This window comes from Mobula hypostoma, chromosome 13 (genome assembly GCF_963921235.1).
Source record: "Mobula hypostoma chromosome 13, sMobHyp1.1, whole genome shotgun sequence".
NCBI classification, from domain to species: Eukaryota; Metazoa; Chordata; class Chondrichthyes; order Myliobatiformes; family Myliobatidae; genus Mobula; species Mobula hypostoma.
The window spans coordinates 94,127,257-94,140,521 of NC_086109.1; the positions used below are offsets into that span (position 1 = coordinate 94,127,257).

The 13,265-nt window shown below is 43.1% G+C and overlaps 1 protein-coding gene across 2 annotated transcripts in view; it reads left to right on the forward strand.

Annotated features, from left to right (window-relative positions):
* spg11 (SPG11 vesicle trafficking associated, spatacsin) overlaps window positions 1-13,265 on the forward strand; it is a 208,412-nt gene that overhangs the window by 130,311 nt on the left and 64,836 nt on the right. For both annotated transcript variants that reach the window (XM_063066206.1, XM_063066207.1), the window contains 2 exons: window positions 6,467-6,575; window positions 7,139-7,298. In XM_063066206.1, coding sequence (XP_062922276.1) covers window positions 6,467-6,575; window positions 7,139-7,298 — 269 coding nt within the window. The remainder of the gene's footprint in view (window positions 1-6,466; window positions 6,576-7,138; window positions 7,299-13,265) is intronic.

Consider the following 13,265-nt stretch of genomic DNA (forward strand, 5'->3'; position numbering starts at 1 on the left):
TTCCATAATCCAAATCATTGACATATAACGTAAAAAAAATCTGTCTCAACACAGACCCCTGTGGAATACCAGTGGTCGCCAGCAGCCAACTAGAAGAGGCTCCCTTTGTTCCCAATCTTTGCCTCCTCTAATCAACCACTGCTTTATCCATACTAAAATCTTTCCTGTAATACCATGGGCTCGTAGCTTGTTAAGCAGCCTCATGTGTGGCACCTTGTCAAAGGCCTTTTGAAAATCCAAGTGTACACAACATCAACCGATTTTCCTTTGTCTACCCTACTTATTGTTTGTTCAAAGAATTCCAACAGATTTGTCAGACAATATTTTCCCTTGAGGAAACCATGCTGACTACGGCCTATTTTATCTTGTGCCTTCAAGTACCCTAAGACCTCATTCTTGATAATCGACTCCCAACATTTTCCCAACCACAAAGGTCAGACTAAATGGTCTACAGTTTCCTTTCTTCTGTGCCTCTCCCTTCTTGAAGAGTGGAGTGACATTTGCAATTTTCCAGTTTTCTGGAACCATTCCAGAATTTAGTGATCCTTGAATGATTATTTCTATTGCCTCCACAATCTCTTCAGCCACTCTTTCAGAACCCTGGGCTGTACACCTCCTGGTCCAGTATCCAAGATATCTTCAAGGAACGAGCCTCAGAAAGGTGGCGTCCATTATTACGGACCCCAACACCCGTGGCATGCCTTCTCATTGTTATTGTCAGAAAGAAGATACAGAAACCTGAAGGCTTCTTCCCCTCAGCCATCCGATTCCTAAATTGAACCCATGAACACTACCTCGTTTTTTTTATTATTTCAGTTTTTTCCACTATCTTTAATCTAACTATACACAGACACACACACACACACACACACACACACACACACACACAAAATATGTATATATATAAACACACATATACTTACAGTAACTGATTTACTTATTCTTTTTCTGTATTATCATGTATTGCATTGCATAGCTGCTGTAAAGATAACAAATTTCACAACATATGCCGATGATATTAAACCTGATTCTGATCATCTTGAATGTTACAATGAAAATGAAGATTTAGAGGATGCAGTTGTCAAAAGCATTGAATGAAGGCAGTTCATTATCTGCGCTAGATGTCTGCACTGATTTTGTTCATTTACAGTCAATCAAAAGAACACAGCAGGTGAACTCCTCTGTCAATAACTAATAGGAACTAATATACAGTTTTATAGTGTTGCAGAGATATTGGTAGTGCTCCAGTTCGTTCTGCAATTCGTTTAAATACATAATTTGTTACTGTTAAACAGTAGTTTGTCTTTTTTATACCTTTTAGCTATAGTTTGAAGGTGAAAAGGGGCATGGCATGTTTACAGGCCAAGCCTTCCTTTGCACATAGTCAGTGGAACAGCTGCCAGGAGAAGCTGATACAATAGCAATGGTTATGAGGCATCTAGACAGCCTGGGAATAGAGGGATATAGACCACATGCAGGCAGGTGGGGTTAGTTGGGTGTGGCATCACGGTCAGCACTGACATTGTGAGCTAAAAGGCCTGTTCCCATACTCTACTGCTCTGTGTGATGTAGCATACATAGTCATAGTCATACTTTATTGATCCCGGGGGAAATTGGTTTTCGTTACAGTTGCACCATAAATAATAAATAGTAATAAAACCATAAATAGTTAAAATAAATAGTAATAAAACCATAAATAGTTAAATAGTAATATGTAAATTATGCCAGTAAATTATGAAATAAGTCCAGGACCAGCCTATTGGCTCAGGGTGTCTGACCCTCCAAGGGAGGAGTTGTAAAGTTTGATGGCCACAGGCAGGAATGACTTCCTATGACGCTCTGTGTTGCATCTCGGTGGAATGAGTCTCTGGCTGAATGTACTCCTGTGCCCACACAGTACATTATGTAGTGGATGGGAGACATTGTCCAAGATGGCATGCAACTTAGACAGCATCCTCTTTTCAGACACCACCGTCAGAGAGTCCAGTTCCATCCCCACAACATCACTGGCCTTAGGAATGAGTTTGTTGATTCTGTTGGTGTCTGCTACCCTCAGCCTGCTGCCCCAGCACACAACAGTACCACTGTAGTCTCTGCATCTGTGATCATTAACAACCTCGTGTTCTCAATGACTACTTGGCCTAACCACTATCAAGGACATGTATACGGAAAGGTGCTGGCAAAAGGCCAGTAACGTCATGAAGGATCCCACCCAGCCTGCTCATGGACTGTTTGTCCCACTGCCATCACGGAGGAGACTACTATGTAGCATCCACGCCAGAATCACCAGACTCAAAAACAGTTACTGTCACCGAGTAGTAAGGCTGATCAACACCACTGCTCACTAACTTCACCACTACTTTATTATTTCCTACAGCCTAGCATCATTTTATGGACATACAATACAATCTATGTATATAAGTGTAATGCCCTGGTTAAGATTTCTACTGCTATGCTGTGAGGTAGCTTATACTAGCAAATTTGTGTAAAAGCAGTGTGCCATGCTGGGAAGTGTGTTTTGGCTTTGGCTAAGAAAAAGAATCATGTTGTCCAACTTGGGATTGTTAGTCAGCCAGTCAGAATTGTGGGGAAGAGTTTTCTAAAGGGCAGTAGTCTGGTTCGGGGGGTTTTGGCAGGAGCTGCAGAGCGGGACAGGAGGCAAGAGGCCAAAGAATGCCGTTGGAAGGAGAATCCCTGTTGCCAAAGTGCTTTGTGCAGATGAATGGCTCCAAGGAGGAAGGGAGAGAGAGAGAGCCAGTTTGTTTGAGTTGGACCTTGAGGGAAGTTTGGAATGTGGTGTGTGCTTTCATGCAGACTGTGGGTCCAGAGTGTGAATAAGAGATGACTCCAGTATGAGCTCTTATGGTCATATGCTCATTGGACTGGTTTAACTGTAATGGGCCCTTTTCTTTTTATTACTGTTTGATAAAGCTGAAATTTGTAAATATACTTTCTTTATAATTTTATGTGGTGTACAATCTGTTACTTCTGGCCAATGGACAATTCTGTATGGGCAGCATTTAAGACCATAAGATATAGGAGCAGAATTTGGCCCATTGAGACTGCTCCACCATTTCATCATGCCCCAAATTTCCTCTCAGCCCCAATCTCCTGCCTTCTCCCTGTATCCCTTCATGCCCCGAGTAATCAAGAATTTATCAACCTCAGACTTAAATATACACCGAGCTTTGACCAGCAGCCAATCTGGACATCAGAAGTTTGGAGAGGAGGATACAATCAGATCCACTGCCGAGGATAAAAGGCAGAAACAGTTCACGGCAGCGTAATAGAGCTTTGACCAGCGGCCAGTCGACTTTTGGGATTAATTAGGGCAAATTAAAGGAAGGCAGGGGCAAGCACAACGGCCATCATCTGACTGGACATAGGCAAAGTGGTGATCTTAAGGCTTTAGCTCTTCATGGCTTCAGCGAAGAGAGGCTTCACTCAGAGAGGCTTCTTTTCTTTATATCTGCTTAGCTAGGTACAGATGCCAGGCAGGATAGTGAAATGCTCCTCTTGTGGGATGTGGAAAGCCAGGGAAACCTCCAGTATCCCTGACAACTGCAACTGTGAGCAATGCATCCAGCTGCAGATTCTAACAAACTGCATTAAGGAGTTGGAGTTGGAGCTGGATGAACTCCAGATCATGTGGGAGGCTAAAGGGCAATAAATAGGACATATTGAGAGATTGTTACACCCAAGGTGCAGGACACAGGAAACTGGGGGACAATTAGGAAGGGCAAAGGATTTAAAGAGCCAGTGCAGAGTACCACTGTGGCCATCCCCCTCAACAACAGGTTTATCACTTTGGAAACTGTCGGGGGGGAGGGGGGATGACGAGAAGGAGGGAGAGGCATGCTGTGAAGACCGAGGATTCATTAGTTAGGGGCACAGACAGGGGGTTCTAAGGGTGAGAATGAGATTCCTGAATGGTATATTGCCTCCCAGGTGCCAGGATCTGGGATACCTCTGATCAAGTCCTCAGCATTCTTAAGTGGGAGTGTGCACAGCCAGAAGTCGTTGGTCCATGTAGGTGCCAATGACATGGGTAGGACAAGTGACGAGGTTCTGCATAGGGAGCTCAGGGAGTTAGATGCTAAGTTAAAGGGCAGGACCACCAGCGTTGTGATCTCAGGATTGCTACCCATGCCACGTGCTAGTGGAGCTAGAACTAGGAAGATTATACAGTTTAACACCTGGCTAAAGAGTTGATGAAGGAGGGAGGGCATAAGATTTTGGATCATTAGTCTCTCTTCCAAGGAACTTGGGACCTGTACATAAGGGACAGTTTGCACCTGAACTGGAGAGAGAGAAATATCCAAGTGGGAAGGTTTGTTAATGCTGCACAGTGGGGTTTGAGCTTGAGTTGCAGGGGATGCCAGAGCAGTTAGTGGAGAGGTTGTGGGGGCAGATGATGGTAAAACCTCTGACACGCTAGAAATCAAAAGGTTGAGCATGGTGCAACAAAAGGGTGAAAAGGGCGAATAAAGGACTGAAGGTGTTGTATCTGAATGCACACAGTATACGGAATAAGGTAGGTGAACTTGCAGCACAGTTACAGATTGGCAGGTATAATGTTGTAGGCATCATGAAATCATGGCTGAAAGATTATAGCTGGGAGATCCATGTCCAAGGATACACATTGTATTGAAAGGATAGTCAGGAAGGCAGGTGGTGGCGTTGCTCTGTTGGTAAAAAATGAACTGTAATCAATAGGAAAATGTGATATAGGTTGGAAGGTGTTGAATCATTGTGGATAGAGCTAAGGAACTGCACGGGTAAAAAGAGCCTGGTGGGAGTTGTATACAGACCCCCAAACAATAGTAAGGATGTGGACTCTAAATTACAATGGGAGGTAGAAAAGGCATGCCAAAAGGGCAATGTTACAATAGTCATGGGGGACTTCAACATGTAGGTAGATTGGGAAAATCAGGTTGGTGCTGGATTCCAGGAAGGGGAATTTCTAGAGGCCCACAAGATGTCTTCTTAGAGCAGCTCATGGTTGAGCCCATTAGGGGATCAGTTATCCTGGCTTGGGTGTTGTGTAATGAACCAGAGAGAGTTTAAGTTTGAAGAACCCTAAAGGGCAAGTGATTATAATATGATCAAATTCACCCTGAAATTTGAGAAGGAGAAGCTAAAGTCAGATGTATCAGTATTACAGTGGAGTACAGGGAATTACAGAGGCGTGAGAGAGGAGTTGGCCAGAATTAATGGGAAAAGAACACCAGCAGGGATGTCAGCAGACCAGCAATGGCTGGAATTTTTGGAAGCAATTTAGAAGATATAAAGAGGAAGAAGTATTTAAAGGGAAAGTTGACACAACCATAGTTAATAAGAGAAGTCAATGGCAACATAAAAGCCGAAGAAAGGGTATATAATAGAGCAAAAATTAGTGGGAAGCTTTTAAAAGCCAACAGAAGGAAACTAAAAAAGTTGTGAAAAAGGTAAAGATGGAATACAAAAATAAGCTAGCCAATAATACTAAAAAAGATACCAAAAATTTCTTCAGATAACTAAAGAAAGGCAAAAGTGGATATCAGACCACTGGAAAACAATGCTGGAGAGGTAGTAGTGGGGTCAATGAAATAGCAGATCAACTGAATAAGTATTTTGCCTCAGTTTTCACTATGGAAGAGCCTAGCAGTATGGTGGAAGTTTCAGGTGTCTGGGGGCATGAAGTGTGTGAAGTTACCATAACTAGAGAGAAGGTTCTTGGGAAACTGAAAAGGCTGAAGGTAAATGAGTCACTTGGACCAGATGGTCTACACCTCAGGGTTCTGAAAGAGGTAGCTGAAGAGATTGTGGAAGCATTTGTAATGATCTTTCAAGAGTCACTAGATTCTGGAATGGTTCTAGAAACTGGAAAATTGTAAATGTCACTCCACTCTTCAAGAAGGGAGGGAGGTCGAAGAAAGGAAACTATAGGCCATTTAGTCTGACCTCAGTGGTTGGGAAGATGTTTGAGTTGATTATTAAGGATGAAGTCTCAGGGAGTCGGCATGGTTGAACAGCATTCGCTGAACATAACACAGCATTTGCTCAAATCAAGATTTCTTTAATCGGAACATCAAAATATTCCTGTTTGGTTGAACCCCAAGTCAGACAGACAATAGACCAAAATTGTTTATGAAATGTGGCCTTCTCATGTGGCTGTTGCAGAACTAACTAACGAGCCAAGTTTGTATGAGCCCGGTGAGAGAATTACGTAAGCTATCTTACGTATTTACATTTATTGTGTTCTATCAGATCTGGAGTAAAAATTATTTTGTTCTCTTTACATATGTGTACAGGAAGTAACATTAAACAATCTTGAATCTTGAGAACTCCCTCTCACTTTTGATGTACTTTTTTTAATGAATTCACCACCAGACAGTGAACCAATTTCCTTCTTCGCTGGTCACCGCAGCAATCTTAGAAATGTACCTTTTAAATGATCTCTGATGTGTCCTCCTTTTGTTCTCAGCTGAAAAACTCCAGAACCTGATTGTGGGGAATAGATCATCGGCAGAAGAATTACTAACACATTTAGAGAATGCCACTTGGGAGATTATACAAAGAAAAAATATAAAGAGGTATCAAAATTCTGTGATCTTAATCTGCCTCTCTTTAGCTCTGTTATGGCTTAGCCTCGTTATATCAATAATAACACTGAGCTTAGGTAATAGTCTTCAGGTTGGGTGAATATCAGTTTCTCTAACTTCCAGTAATTTCTCCCTCTCCCCCTTCTCTCTTTATCCACCCCCATTTTACCTCCCCTTTCACCTATTTTCCTTTCCTCACCTGCACAACATCTCCCTCTGGTGCCCCTCCTCCTTACCTTTCTCCCGTGGTCCACTCCACCCCTATCAGATTCTTTCTTCAACCCTTTACCTCTTCTTCCTATCACCTTCCAGCTTCTTACTTAATCCCCCTTCCCCACCCACCCACCCACCTTGCTTCTCACCTGGTTTCACCTGTCTCCTTGCCAGTGTGTACTTCCTCTCTCCCTGACCCCACCTTTTTCTTCTGGCCTCTGCCCCTTTCCCTTCCAGTTCTGATGAAGAGCCTTGACCCAAAACGTCAACTGTTTATTAATTTCTATAGATACTGCCTGCTGGCTGAGTTCCTTCAGCACTTTGTGTGTATTTAATTGCAGGGTATCTTTCGAAGCTGGTCAGGAGTGGTCACTGATGGCCCAGTTCTGCAAGCTTCATGGCATCACGCTCAGTGTGACCTACCTGCAGGCCTGTGCCCAGGAGGATGACTGGCTACAGTTTATGGTCTTTGCTCAACTTCACAACTACCAACCAGAAGAGGTAAAATGTTTGAGATATTACAGTACCTACTCCCTATAGACTACCCTATGGATAACCTATCAATACCCATCATAATTTTATATGCCTCAGTCTTATGCCTCTCCTTAAGCTTGTCCATTCCAAGGAGAACTGACCAAGCTTCTCCTGTCTGTCCTCGTCCCAGGCAAAGTCCTGGTGGATCTCTCCTGTGCCTTCTGCAACACTCTGTTGAATCTCTGTTATTTTTCTGGGGGTCAAGAATGGCCAGGAGTAATTCTTAATGGTCATTTATTTTAAGGTTTAAACAAAACATACAAGTACTTAGCAAACTAAGTGAAGAGCTGAAAAGCAAGGAAGGCAAAGATAAAAAGATGGCATCTCTGAAAAATCCATCACCTTTATAGTTGAGATAACAAAAATTTCCTTGGATAAGAATAAACCAGTCACTGGTTGCACAATTACACCACATGGGTAATGTGCTAATACTTTTAAAGGCATCCGTTAGTCTTGCAAGACCATGGATCTGGGCCTGGAAAGTTTTCACTCTCCAGGGCGCAGGCCTGGGCAAGGTTGTATGGAAGACTGGCAGTTGCCCATGCAGCAAGTCTCTCCTCTCCACGACACCGATGTTGTCCAAGGGAAGGGCAAGGGCCGATACAGCTTGGCACCGGTGTCGTTGCAGAGCAATGTGTGGTTAAGTGCCTTGCTCAAGGACACACATGCTGCCTCGGCCAAGGCTCAAACTCACGACCTTCAGGTCACTAGTCAAATGCCTTAACCACTTGGCCACGTGCCCACAGCCAACTTAACCAACTGGTATACCACCTTCCACCAGTAAATGGGGACGCACCACCATATACTGTAGAAAAAAACACGAGCTTGCTTAAAAATGTGCAAATCATGACTAAACTATGACTTTAGTCTTAAATTAATTCATCTAATACCTTATAAAAAGCATTAAAAAACACAGTGGTTTCCAACAATTGTCATGTCCTTCCTAAAGCACGATGACCACAACAATGTGCACTAATCCAGCTGAGGACTAACTGAGGTTTTATAAAGTTATTTTGTTTGTCACATGTATATCAAAACATCGAACATACGGTGAAATGTACGGTCATGACCAACACAGTCTGAGGATGTGCTGGGTACAGCCTGCAGGTGTTATCATGCCTCCGGTTCCAACATAGCACGCCTACAACTCACGAACCCTAACTGTAGGTCTTTGGTCTGTGCGAGGAAACTGGAGCACCCGGAGGAAACCCACAAAGTCGAGGGGAAAGCATGCAGACTCCTTACAGACAGTGGAAGAAATTAAACCGTGATCTGACCCCTGGCACTGTAAAGTGATCTGCGAACTACTACACTTCCCGATGCTCTTACGCTAACCTTCCCATTTCTGACCCTCCTCTGTAACCAGGAGTGCTAGAACTAGCATTAAATAATAATAAATACCTTATTGATCCGGAGTGGGAAATTCTTTTGTTACAGCAGCAACATTTAAAAACACTCTTAGCAGTGTGCAGACTTAACTAATAATAAAATGCAGAATAATAATATACACAGTAATGTACCAATGTTCAATAATAATTTACGAAGTAATGAAACAGAGATTAGGTCTGTGGTTCGGCAGCAAGTTATATCAGCTGCAGCATAAATTTCTTTTTTCCGGTTTACCCAACGTGTCTTGGTCTCAAGAGCTCATTCTTGCTCCAGTGGCGTTTTTCTTCCATTGGTTTCTAGTTCTCTTCAAACATTATAGCCGTGTTCAAAATCTAATGACTTGTTGAAGACGTAAATTTCTTTTTACCCAGAGGACGAGGAAGACTTTCATCAGTCTGGGTAAAAATTTCAACCCAAAACATAAATTTATATGACCTGTGTCAAACTTCCTGTTCCCTGGAGATTCTTGTTTAGTTAATAAATTGTTTTTGCATCATTGCAGTAATTTTAGTCACTGGCATCTGCCAAGGGACAATCTATTGCTGCCGCAGTGAGTTAATTCCTTTAGTACTTTCTCCGTATGTGACTGATTGCCTGACAGCAAGGGCCCAACTGGGAGCTATCTGTCAATAGATCCAGACAATTGTTAGCGTGAGTTTCTCACCCTTGTAAACTGGATATGTTCACTGTGTGATATGAGGAGTTTTAGTAAAATACGAGGTGATCTCATTCAAGGGTAAGTCTCTGAGCCAGGTGATGGGGGTGGACAATGACAGGCTGCTTCCTTAAGATGGATAGTCTGGATCCAGAGGGGATTCTCAGGATTGAAGGCTCAGCCATCTAGGGTGAGATAATTCCTTCAGGCAGAGAGCTGGAAATGTTTGGAGATTTCTACTCCAGGACTCTTCAGTTTTTGAGTTCATGAGAATGTAATGTTGAGTCTTTGTAAGGGATTAGTGAGGCCTCATTTGGAGTATTGTGGGCAGTTTTGGCCCCTTATCTAAGAAAGGATGTGCGGACATTGGAAAGGGTCCAGAAGAGCGTCAGGAGAATGATCCTGGAAATGAAAGAGTTACCCATATGAGGAGTGTTTGATGCCTCTCAGTATTTACTTGCTGTAGTTTAAAAGAATGTGGGGCGATCTTATTGAAACCTATTGAATGTTGAAAGGTCTTGATAGAGTGGATATGGAGAGGACCAGAGTGCACAGCCTCAGAATAAAGGTGTGTCCACTTAGAACAGAGATGAGGAGGAATTTTCTTAGTCAGAGTGTAGTGAATCTGTGAAATTTGTTGCCACAGGCAGCTGTGGAGGCCAAGTCATTGGGTGTGTTTAAGGCAGAGGTTGATAGATTCTTGATTAGTCAGAGCATGAAATGTTACGGGGAGAAAGCAGGAGATTGGGGTTGAGAGGGAACTGGATCAGCCATGATGAAGTGGCAGAGCAGACTCGATGGGCCAAATGGTCTAATTCTGTCTCCTATGTGAAAAATCCATAGATCATTGGCCCTAAGGAAATCACGGTTTATGAGAATCCGGCAGAGTTCGCCATAACCTTGAATAGTGATGCAGAGAATGGCTGCACTGGATCAGACAAAGCTGCAGAGGGTTGCAAACACAGCCAGCTCCATCTGTGGACTAGCCTCTCACCATCGAGGATACCTTCAAAAGGCAGTGCCTCAAAAAGGCGGCATCTATCATTAAGGACCCCCATCACCTGGGACATGCCCTCTTCTCATTGCCACCATCAGGGAGGAGGTACAGGAGCCTAAAGACACACACTCAATGTTTCAGGAACAGCTTCTTCCCCTCTGCCATCAGATTTCTGAGTAGACAATGACCCCATGAACACTACCTCAGTATTTTTCCCCCACTCTTTTTCTATTACTTACTTACTTTGTGTGTGTGTGTATAATTCACAGTTTTTTTTTAAGTTGAAGTACCCCTTATCTGAAATACTTGGGGCTGGAAATATTTCAAATTTTGGAATTTTGGATAAGGGGTGCTCAACCTGTGTATTACACTGCACTGCTGCTGTCTAACAACAGATTTGACAACATATGCCAGTGATATTAAACATGACCCTGATTCTGTATGGCCACAGCTGTTCCTATTATGTTCCTCTGATTCCTTTGTACTTTCTGAAGGTAATGAGACAAATTTTTTGTTGCCTCCAACTCAGTGTCTGCACTACCACTAAACAGTGCTGTTTGTTTCTGTCTAGCTGACACCACATCAGCTGGCTGCTTTCTAAACCTGTATCAGGTTAAACTCTTCCTCCATTTCCCGTTCTGTTGGTTCTGGCCTTGCGGTTATTTTACCACAGAGTCCTGTCCAAAATACATCAGGTTCTTGGCACAAATCCTTTTTTCACCCAGATGATGAGGAAAATTTTCATCAGTCTGGACAAAGAATTGGAACTCTCAATTCCTGTGTGAGTGAACTGTACATATACAGAGAATGAGAGGCATCAACATAGGCAGCACATGCAAAATGCTGGAGGAACTCAGCAGGCCAGACAGCATCTATGGAAAAAAGTTCAGTCGACATTTCAATAAGAGACCATTTGTCCTGCTGAAGGGTCTCAGCCCGAAACATCATCAGTCCTGCCAAAGGGTCTCAGCTCGAAACATCGACAGTCCTGTCGATGGATCTTGGCCCAAAGTGGCAACTACTTTTTTTCCATAGACACTGCCTGGCCTGCTGAGGTCCTCCTGCATTTTGTGTGTGTTGCTTGGATTTCCAGCGTCTGCAGATTTTCTCTTGTTTGTGGCATCACAGGAGGTAGCCTGAGGCAATCGGCTGCCAATATCCTCATTGTTATCAGGGCAGTTCAGTGTTTGTTCAGCCTTTGACATTGACAAGCATTCAGTAGCACTTGGCATCAATTTTAAAAACAAAAGTATTTCTTATAAATAAAAAATAACCTTTTTTATTTTTAATCCACGTTAAGAGGGTTGGGAAGTTTTGGAGTTTTCTATCCCAGGACACTCAGTTGTTGAGTTCATGACTGAAATCAATAAATCATTGGCCCGTGGGAAATTACAGATTGTGGGTATCAGACAGAGTTAGTCATAGCCTCCTTGAACAGTACAGTGGTACAACAGTTAGCGCAGTGCTTTAAAGCACCAGCGATTCAGGTTCAACTCCGCTGCTGTGTATAAGGGGCTTGTACATTCTCCATGGACTTCCTCCGGGTGCTCCAGTTTCCTCTCGCATTCAAGACATAAAGTTAGTGTTAGGTTGAGGACGGTTCGACTCCGCCGCTGTGTGTAAGGGGTTTGTACGTTGTCCACGGTCTTCCTCCCACATTCGAAAGACATAAGGTTAGTGTTAGGTTGAGGGCGTGCTATGTTGGCGTTGAAAGTATGGTGACACTTGCGACTGCCACCAGCACATCCTCTGACTGGGATGGTCGCTGACTCTAACCACGCATTTCGCTGTTTTGATGTTGATGTGACAAATGAAGCTAATCTTTAAATCTTATAAAAAAGATACTTTTACATTCGGCACGACAATTAAATACGAAAAAACTAATGACTCTGGAAGAAGTTACTAAGCAACCACTGTCTCTCCTTCACTGTACAGTGGATTCCAGTTAGTTGAGATACATTGGGACCAGTAGATTATGGCCTAATTAAGCGGCTGCCCCCAATTAGCCAACATTTCATGGAAATAGTTAAAAAGGTATGAAAAAAAGACAAACTGAGTAACAAAGACCAGAGGACAAGCCTCAGAAAAGAGCGGCCACCTTTTAGAACGGAGGTGAGGAGGAATTTATTTAGCCAGAGGGTGGTGAATCTGTGGAATTCTTTGCCACAGGCAGCTGTGGAGGCTGTCTTTATGTGTATTTAAGGCAGAGGTTGATAGATTCTTGATTGGTCAGGGCATGAAAGGATGCAAGGAGAAGGCAGGAGATTGGGACTGAGAGGAAAATTGGATCAGCCATGATGAAATAGTAGAGCAGACTGGATGGGCCAAATGACCTAATTCTGCTCCTATATCTTATGGTCTAAAAGTAGTTCGGGTTGAGCACCCTTATCCGGATGTGTTTCAGATTTTAGAATGTTTGTATCTACATAATGAGATACCTTGTAGAAGGAACCCAAGTCTAAACACAAAATCTGTTTACGTTACACATACAGCTTATACACACTCCCTGAAGATAGTTCTATATGATATTTTTAATAATTTTGTGCATGAAACAATAATGTGTGCATTGAACCATCAGATAGGTAAGCTATCACTACCTCAGCCACCCAGGCGGACAGTCAGTGGCTATTTGGCATTGCTGACATTTCCAGCTCAGAATTTATGTACAAACTGACGCCAGCAGGGCCCTACTCAGGGCATATGAGGTCATTTCACAGAACTCTCTGCTATGCAGGGGCTTGTGCATCGCCTGGGAACCTTCCCGGCACCTTCTAGAATTTTCCATTTTCAGCACCAATTCAACGCTCAAAAAAATTTCCAGATTTTGGATTCTTGGATAAGGGGTGCTCAACTGTATTAGTTCCTGATAGTCATCGACGGAGGAATTCATCCA